This window comes from Neodiprion pinetum, chromosome 7 (assembly GCF_021155775.2).
Source record: "Neodiprion pinetum isolate iyNeoPine1 chromosome 7, iyNeoPine1.2, whole genome shotgun sequence".
NCBI lineage: Eukaryota > Metazoa > Arthropoda > Insecta > Hymenoptera > Diprionidae > Neodiprion > Neodiprion pinetum.
This window is the reverse complement of record NC_060238.1, coordinates 18,440,275-18,449,263: the sequence shown is the minus strand read 5'-3', so window position 1 is coordinate 18,449,263 and position 8,989 is coordinate 18,440,275. Positions and strand designations below refer to the sequence as shown.

Genomic DNA, 8,989 nt, shown 5'->3' with positions numbered 1-8,989 from the left:
TACACTATTTTGGGATTGAAAATAAATATTTTGATTTTATTTTTTGCAATAGCATAGTATACATACACAGATGAGCTATGATAATTATTAGGTACATCGTTATAATATAAGTGTAACAGACAAAACAATTAGTATATAGTATAAAAGGTAAGTATTCTGTTTTTACATATTATCTTTTCATTATCATTTCAACACATTGTACATCATTAAAATATATTTGGTCTGCTGCAGCTTAAGGGACAGAATTATTTTGATGTTTTAAAGACATGTTATACTGATTGTTAATCTCTAAATACATACACATTACACTAAGCTAGTGCATTGGCAGATATTATAACAGGAATTTTTATCATTGATTTTACTAAATGTGCATGTACTAGTTGTTCATTATCGTACCGACAGTATTGGATACGCTTAATATTTCGATCCAATAACCATCGGGATCTTTAATGAAGGCAAGACCTTTCATCTTTCCCTCGTTTGGTTTTTTTACAAATTCCACACCAAGCCTAGCAAATCTTTCACATGCTACATCCACGTCAGGTACCGTGAGTCCAATATGACCTGAAATTTTTTAATACTATTCATATTTACCGAAGTACTCTTCATTCTTTATAGCAATTTCTATTCAAGTTGAATACAAAATATGAATATTTCAATGGTATGTATTTTAACTGAATCTCTTTTGTCGAGGGACAGGAAACACTTTTTACAAATGGTAGCAAACACCGTTCAAGTGTTGATTGACTTCCAACAGAATGAGCTTCTTGCATAAAAATCTTGGTTAACATTTACAAATATACAGGGAACAAAAATGTGTATCAATTTAATTTGATGTTTTGCAAAATCTGAATCATCGATTAGGTCTCTGCATGAAATAAAATTTTCATTTCCATATTTTTAGAGAGCAGTGAAACTTTATATAATTATGTCATATTTTCTTTTTTTCGTCAAAAGACAATCGTGAATATTACATATGATTGAATTCCACATATTTCGTGACAAATAGATATATCTTAACATAGGTGACATCGTATTATATACCCATATAACAGTTTTGCATGCAAAGGCCCAATTTTAACTCTGGAATTTAAGTCATTAAATTTTATTTCCATTATTTTCTAATATTCAACTTTTTGTTTCTTACCAAATCCTCTAGGGTCTGTATTCCCATTGTGATACTTAGCGTCGGGGTCTACTTCTGTACCCCAATTACTGAAATAATAAAACGAACAATGAGAAATTGGTAAGATCAGTTAAATAGTCAGATACTAAAAGTACACGATTGTAAATGATAAGAGTTTGTACTCCAAAGCCATCATATAGTTCGCTCAATCATCTCACTACAGACTCTGAATTTATTGTAGTTATACTATTTGATATCAATGTAGTTTTGCGAAGTATAGAATTAGTTTAGTTTATGAATTTTGTACGGAATTACTTGACGAAAAAAAAATGTTGTCAAAATCAATTGGGACAGCTGTATCAATAATATTTGAGGTTGAAAAGCGAAATTTTTTTTTAGGTAAAATACACTAAGGAGTAAGTTCAATTTAAAATTGGTTCATATTTTGTAGGAAGTAAAATATGTAAAAAAATGTACGCATTAACTGGACAAATTCATCAATTTCAAATATGTGCAAATTATTTATAATCAACTATAAGGAGCATTCTGTTCGATGAGGAGACCAAGGGTAACGATTCTGGACTGTCAGAGTCTCTTATGCAATCAACACTACACCAGGCAAAATTTATGGATCAACTTAATTATTGTTTAAAAAGTGTACACTTAGATGATTTCAAATTTTTTGTACAATTTCTTGAGTACGGATTTCTCACGTTAAATAGTTTTTTGGTAAACTCTTGGACATTCTATAAGACTCTGTACACCCATTGAATTTCCAAAGTTGGGAAAATCATAGGATGATTGTACATATGCAAATTTTGTATTTACAATTGCTTCATGATACGGTTTTACAGTACTGCAAGTAAATGTATCATTTCTTGAAGAAACTTTAAGAAAATCGTATTTACTGATAAACCTTCTTGAGATAGAAGTTGAAAAACAATGAGTCAACATACTGAGTGAGCTCCAAAGCAGCTTTTCTTGTAAAAGTCCATTCGATACATTCCCTTCTGTCGGTTGGTATGTCGCTAGCACGCTCAAATCCGAGAAAATAGACGGAAAATTTCATTTCAGGAAAATCCAATTTCTGAAGTAATCGCATTCCTAACACTTCCGTATAAAATGGCAAGGATTTGCGTGGATCCTTAATACGGTACATGATCTGGGAAAGGATGAAATCTTTTGTTGCTTCATCTGGGTTTGTACAAAGCTCTCGTGCTTCGCTGTTGGTTAACCCCGTTGGTTCTCCCATCTAAAAATAATATAAAAATATAACGAGATATTTTCCTGCCTCTTTGAACGTCGGTTCTACATTGATAAACAAAAATTATACGGGATTATGTAATGTTATAAATTCATGATAGCTCCGTATGAGTTTGGAAATGATCTAGTACCATCTGGCTATAGAAAGCCTTCTAAACTCTCGTCGCAATGGTAACAAGATCGGTAGAATTACATTCTCTGTGCAACGTCTCATCTGTACAGAGTGAATATTACGGAAATTTGATTTATACAGTACTACTTGTTATCATGTGAAATATTTCAGGTTAAGTAGCTTGTCTACTGACAGCTAACGTGTGAATTATATGTATCTGCTTGGTAGAGTTATTTTTTCACTAACCTTCATCTCTATGACTACTTAAGTTTCGTGCGTGTCCGTGACACGCAATATCAACCTAATTTCAATAATTACTTACCTTGACAACGATTATGAATGAAAACCGTGAAATTAGAAATAGCAATGGAACTCAAGTCAGTGCGTGACCAAGCCTGTGGAAGCGATGCTACGTTAATTCAGCGAGGTTACAAACGATACGTGCTTGCCTAACAATTATCAGAACCCTGCGATAAAGGACATCTCTAGTATGCCATTTTGTGATGAACTCAAATTGCGGGAAGTTTTGAACACATATAAATACTGTAAAACCTCGATTATCCGAACCTCAGTCATCCGAATCCTCAATTATCCGAACCATGACTTGATTTATCCGAACGCTCAATTGTTCGAACGTTGGATCAAAAAATATATTTTTGGCGTGAAATGTACATTGTTGTTTGCTAAAAAATGTGTAGCAGCCGTAATAATAGTAGTAAAAAGTAATAAATTAAACGTTTGGTGTCTGAAAAAGGTTCGATACATACTCACAATTAGATATTTAATATAGACGTTGTCGATTGGAATTTATATTGCATGTATCCCTTAAATTAAAAATTGCTTTTCAATTATCCAAACTTTTCATTATCCGAACTAGGCTCAGTCCCAATTAATTTGGATAATCGATGTTCTACTGTGGGTAATAACGTTGATGATAATGAATAAACCTATTCAACGACTTACTACAAGCTAGTTTTTAACAGAAATGTTTATTTGAGATATTTGTGGAAAACTATTTACAATATCATTGTAGTTAAGAAATGTAAAAAATCTAATATCATGAGTTGATACCTCACTGTACGTAGGCGTTGACTATATTCTTTCATCAACGACTATAAGAAAAACGTTTGTTTATTACATATTTAATATTTTCACTATTCGAACATTCGCGCGTCTCCGCCATTAACTGGCGAAATTTGAGAGACTAACATTAGTACCACGGTATTTGTAGACACTATACAATTACATATTTTATGGTCATACGCGTGGCAGTTCTTGGTCATAGTCTAGTCTATGCTTTCACTTTCTCCCCTGTCAACGAGTCCACTTCGGTCTGCTAGTGTATTATTCAGGTATTATCTGTCAAAAAAGGCATCGAGCCAAATCAAACGCGTCACCTAAGTGTGTAAACGGTTGAATAAAATTGATATTACTGTTGATCGACAGCAAAATGGCTCACTGGTTCCATCGCAACGTTTTAAAAGCAACGACAAATCATAAATTCGAAATAAAATTGAAGGAGTCTACAGAAGCTACAAAGAAACTTTGCAGGTTACTCTCCAAGGATTAGTTATACTTTTTCGCAATAAAATTTACACCGAGAATGATTCCATCGCTTAAAATAATATCGATTGTTGTAACGGAATTTCCAGTCTAAACCTGTATAACATTTACGCCACATAAAACAATAGATTGTGCATACAAACATATAACAGCATTTTAATCTTGAAAAACACCTGTATATAACAAGCTGACAATACATTTTTGACAGATAATCAGTTGAACGTATTTGCATTATACACTTTCACAGATATGTCGTTCGCATTCAAAATGGTGGCAGGAGATGTTACAAATATATTTTCAATTTTGTTGCTATTAGATGTTTTGATCTAATTGTAAAACCAGCAGGTATCTTGCCATGCAAAAGTTCTTATAAACACACGAATGCTATTATTTCTCCTTTCACAATAGAGGGGGGTTGATGAAAAAGAAAGATGTACATGTATATTCTTGCAAGATGAAAAACTTGTTTAATGTGTGTAAATTAACAGTTGGATTACGAGGATATTCTGATATGTGTAACAATGCATATATGTTTCTATATATCATTCTGCAATAACATTTTTAACACAATTATGTCTTTTGGTATACCTATTGTCTCATCTTTCCTGAGTATAGCGATCTGAAGTTGTCAAGAAGCCGATTGTTGGATTTAATACGGGATGCAAATAATACAAGTGATACAATTGAACCAGCTTTCGTAGCATATCTGAGCCTATTATATGGACTAATCTGGGAAATCCAATCATCTACCGAACATATTGGAAGGCCTGAACCAAGTAAATTGCGAAATATTTTTGTTTTCAAATGGACTCATACGCTGCTTGGTTCGCTTACTCAGTGAGTTTAAATCAAATTTATTTCTTTAAGTATAAAGGCAACATGTATTAACGATAGTTCTAATTTCTTCTCATTTCATCTGTTCAACAGCTCTCATGCAGACTCTGTTTATGAAGCAGCTAATATCAGCATAAACGTTGCGATATGGTTTATGAAACATGCTGCAATGGTTGCCGGGAAAGACGAGTGAGTCTCATAGATACTTGTATAATTTCCCAATTATATCATTTTAGCAAGTTTCGTCCATTTATTAATATCATTGCATTTACACAGTATAAGTATGGACGAGGCTAAAGAAATTCATGGTTTGTTGAGAAGAGCTGCGGGAATTTTCACCTTTGTACAAACCGAATTTTTACCCCAACTCTCCAATCCTCCGGTACTAGGCAGTGATTTGGATCCACGTATTATGAATGCTTACATAAATCAATGCACAGCTGAGGCTCAAGAAGGTTTTTATTAAAATTTAGTCAATAATTGATACAGTTTCTGATATGAAACTAAATTCATTGTTTCCATGAAAACAGTATTTTCTTCTTTTCAGTGGTAACAACTTGTTATTTTGTTTAATAAGATTCATTGTATAGATCAGTTTCTTTTGAGTAATTTATTAATCACTTTCTTCCTCAGTGACAGTAGCGCGAGCAGTTGAGTTGAAACATAACAATAATTTAATATCGGCACTAGCCAACGAAACAAGCAAGCTCTTTCTGGATGCAGCCAATACTTTGAAACCCTTTAAGCCAGAAATTTCAGCTCAGTGGATCAAATATCTCGAACTGAAAGCAGCTTTTTACCAATCCTATGTAAGATTTAAATTTCTAATTATATATATATATTTTTTTTGCGATTATAAATCCAAATCCATGATTTCTTGATTCGTAGTGGTCTAACAATTTGTTTTTGATTATGGTGATTTACATATTTCAGGCATATAATTATTGCGGTGAGAATCTCTTATCTATGGATAAATGCGGTGAAGCAATAAAAGCTTTGGAAGAAAGTGAAATTTTTTTGAATAAAGCTAAAGCTCTTTGCCAGGAATATGGTAAAACTCACGGCCCGGCGCCGAGAGTAAAGCCTGACCAACACGCTGTATTTAAACGACTGGCTCCTCTGGTGAGAATTACGCTTGATAAGTGTAGAAGAGAAAACGGTTTCATGTAAGTACAACCGAAATACTAAGTAAATCGATTTTGACTTTGCTCGGAGAACCACTTACTATGTTCATTCTTACTTCAGATATCACCACAAGGTGCCTGGAGATGTACCGTCACTGGAAACTAAGGCTACCTATGGTTTAGTAAGCCCTGTAGACTTTACAATGCCAGCGCCAAATCATCTCTGGAGTGTGCCAGCGTATAAGAGTTTTGTTGGAGCAGCAGGCGGGGCTACAGGTAATACGAAAGAGCATGATCTACCACCTGTACAGGAAGAAGCGGTGCATCAAACTACCAAAGAGCCTAAAAATGAAAGTGGATGTTTATTGCAATAAAAAATACACAAAGAAAAGTATTTTGCACACTTTAAACGTACGTGAATATATTTGAAGTTTTAGTAGATATTACAGGTATTTCAGTCGCCTATGTTAACTTGTGCACGGTACTATTAATTTTCCAAGAGTAGTTGGCTTTAATGATAATACCACAGCGTATGCACATAAATTATTATGCAATAATGATTACAGCTGATAACTTTTGCTTGGTTATAAATCAATGTTTTTTAGCTTCTAGCGATGCAATAACGTGCAAATCGTTTCTATAAAGCTTCAGTATTAGTTTGAACAATAAATAATAGTCACTGTTCCTGACCATCAAGTGCTCTTCAATGCGTATAAATACTATTTAAACGATACTTAAAGTATATTACAGAAATTCCTGAAAGATTAAAATCCATTGGATCTAGTCAACCTCCTCGCCTATGAGAATATTTTCAAAAAATATTCTCTTCGTTCATAACTAATCATGTCATTATCCTATAGACAAAAATTTGTTGAAAATATTGAAAGAGAGATTTACCAATACACAATATATATTTACATTCATATTTCACTAATGGTACTATTTTAGACTTGACGTTTTAAATTACCACACTCGCCAAAAGAGTTTATATCGTCTGTTGCGGACTATAAAAAATATTTGGCTTATGCAGTGTTTGGGAAATGTAATGAAAAATGCAATAAACACAAAATTTTTACCGAATAGCGAAAATCGATAAGTATAGCACAAAAAGTGCCGCGATGACACACATATACATACGTATATATGTATATATATATATTAAGGTGGTTCAAAAAAATACGACCATCCAATTTGTTTCGCAGACGCCTTTTAAAAGTTTCGAGTAAACCCAAATTTCTGCATGCCTTCCATATCCCAGATTATTCAAAAAATATTATAACTGCGCTAAGAAACCGTTAAGTAAAGTGCAGAATATAAAATTCTGTCAATTTTTGGCCTTTTTTCGTACTTTTTCCGATATTTTCAATAAATTCTCATGACTTCCGTTTTTGACGGATTTGATGGGGAATTGTGGAAAAATTCCTAAAGAAATAGGATATTTTACCAGATTTTCACCAGTGCTTAAAAAACACGTTTACTTCCTCTTGAAATTTCATCAATTCTGGCTTCAGTCACTAAAGTCACTCTTATCGTCGAATGTCTATGCTTATTAAATAATGCAGTTTTCTTGGAAAACAATTGTTATGTATAAAAAACTTCAGAACTATAAAATCATAAAATATTATGTTTATCATGAATTCTTTACACCAGAAAATGTATTTTTATTTATAAACATCATAAAACCAACAGATCCAATGTAGCTGATGAAACTCATATTCTAAAGAACTATTCACTGAATTTATTGAACAGTTCTATATTTTTCGAAATTGAGTATTCATGAATAATCAAAGAAATCATGAACTCTTTGGAGGAGAAATCATTTTTTAAATAAAAACTAAAGCCGCTAAAAAAAAGACCTTTAAACGCATTTCACGACCTACAAAAGTTGATCGTATACGTCTTCCTTGCGGCTGCAGCATTCATTCAACATCTCGAATCTTTCAAAAGGCATCCGCAAAAAAAATTGGATGGTCGTGTTTTTTTGAACCACTTTAATATATATATATATATATACATAGATAAACTTAAATACTAGTTGCTTTATATATTAGTTTAAATATTATATTTACAGATATATTTACAAAATTATATGACAAACGCATTTAAATGTATAAGTATTGCTTTAGCTAGGTACTTAAGCTATGTGTAGCGTCGATACTGTATTCAATAAGTATGTATTGTCACGTATAAAATAAATACAATACGTTATTTTTATAATTATTGTAATTCTGTAACGTGTAACAATTTGCTATGTATTATTAATATTTAATTACATACTCCATTATGCACAAACAATCATAATTTTATCTCGATTCAGTTTGACGTAATAAAAACAATGACAAAATTAACTAGACCGAGATAAATGAAAATGCATAGGCAAAACTGTTCGCAAGCATAACCTAATGTGATGCAAATCATTTGAAAAAACACTATAATAATATTATATTTTTTACAATTTGAAAAATAATGTATTCGAAGCATACTGTAGAATAAAGCAATTATCTTGAATGATGCAGATGACAAAATGTCTCTGCTACAATCTTGTCTCCCACTAAGTTATCATTTGAGCCAATGAAATATGATGACTTGCACGGTGAATTGTACCGAGAATCCGTCTACACTCAAACAATATTAAGCATGACTCGCAAACTTTCATTTATTTACTATTACTAAAATATTACGTTAAAATAACGCAAGTCAGCTGTAGATTTGAAATGAAAAAAAAAAAAATTGAAATTAGTAAAACGTAAAATGTGGCAACGAAAAATTCAAATGCATGTCCTCTCAGTTGACATTTTTTTTTCTCACCCTTTTCATCGTCACACAACCAAATTTTTGCATGCTAGTCTCAGATAACATAAAATCCTTAGAATGAAGCATATTTGTGAGATCAAATAGAGGGAAAGAGAAAGAGATTTGTTCACACACATTGTCCGTCTCTTGTTTATATGTATGTATCCTGGATTC

The 8,989-nt window shown here is 32.4% G+C and overlaps 2 protein-coding genes across 4 annotated transcripts; one reads left to right on the top strand and one right to left on the bottom strand.

Moving 5' to 3' along the window:
• Window positions 1-19: 19 nt before the first annotated feature.
• On the bottom strand, window positions 20-2,998 carry LOC124223870 (lactoylglutathione lyase). Of its 2 annotated transcripts, none has more exons than XM_046636226.2 (4): window positions 2,521-2,711; window positions 2,083-2,378; window positions 1,148-1,215; window positions 20-564 (listed from the first exon to the last, which is right to left on the bottom strand). In XM_046636226.2, exons 1-4 carry the CDS (start codon window positions 2,521-2,523, stop codon window positions 377-379), a joined length of 555 nt encoding a protein of 184 aa, XP_046492182.1. In that variant the 5' UTR covers window positions 2,524-2,711; the 3' UTR covers window positions 20-376. The 2 variants fall into 2 exon arrangements, with proteins under 2 accessions (XP_046492182.1, XP_046492183.1); XM_046636227.2 differs by lacking the exon at window positions 2,521-2,711 and adding an exon at window positions 2,824-2,998 and having other exon boundaries at window positions 22-564.
• Window positions 2,999-3,775: 777 nt separating this feature from the next.
• LOC124223868 (BRO1 domain-containing protein BROX) lies at window positions 3,776-8,530 on the top strand. 2 transcript variants are annotated; one of them, XM_046636221.2, is made up of 8 exons: window positions 3,776-3,853; window positions 3,948-4,052; window positions 4,680-4,901; window positions 4,992-5,087; window positions 5,175-5,353; window positions 5,532-5,707; window positions 5,832-6,064; window positions 6,144-8,530. In XM_046636221.2, exons 1-8 carry the CDS (start codon window positions 3,795-3,797, stop codon window positions 6,394-6,396), a joined length of 1,323 nt encoding a protein of 440 aa, XP_046492177.1. In that variant the 5' UTR covers window positions 3,776-3,794; the 3' UTR covers window positions 6,397-8,530. The 2 variants fall into 2 exon arrangements, with proteins under 2 accessions (XP_046492177.1, XP_046492178.1); XM_046636222.2 differs by lacking the exon at window positions 3,948-4,052 and having other exon boundaries at window positions 3,780-3,853.
• Window positions 8,531-8,989: the final 459 nt, after the last annotated feature.

Excerpts from the sequence above, each read along its gene's own strand:
- LOC124223870 (XM_046636226.2), bottom strand. Across the intron at positions 1,216-2,082 it reads GCTGCTTTGGAGCTCACTCA|TAATTGGGGTACAGAAGTAG; the intron begins GTATGTTGACTC and ends TTATTATTTCAG. Across the intron at positions 565-1,147 it reads TACAGACCCTAGAGGATTTG|GTCATATTGGACTCACGGTA; the intron begins GTAAGAAACAAA and ends AAAAAATTTCAG.
- LOC124223868 (XM_046636221.2), top strand. The coding sequence starts at position 3,795 with ATGCTTTCACTTTCTCCCCTGTCAACGAGTCCACTTCGGTCTGCTAGT. Across the intron at positions 5,354-5,531 it reads CACAGCTGAGGCTCAAGAAG|TGACAGTAGCGCGAGCAGTT; the intron begins GTTTTTATTAAA and ends TTTCTTCCTCAG. Across the intron at positions 5,708-5,831 it reads CAGCTTTTTACCAATCCTAT|GCATATAATTATTGCGGTGA; the intron begins GTAAGATTTAAA and ends TACATATTTCAG.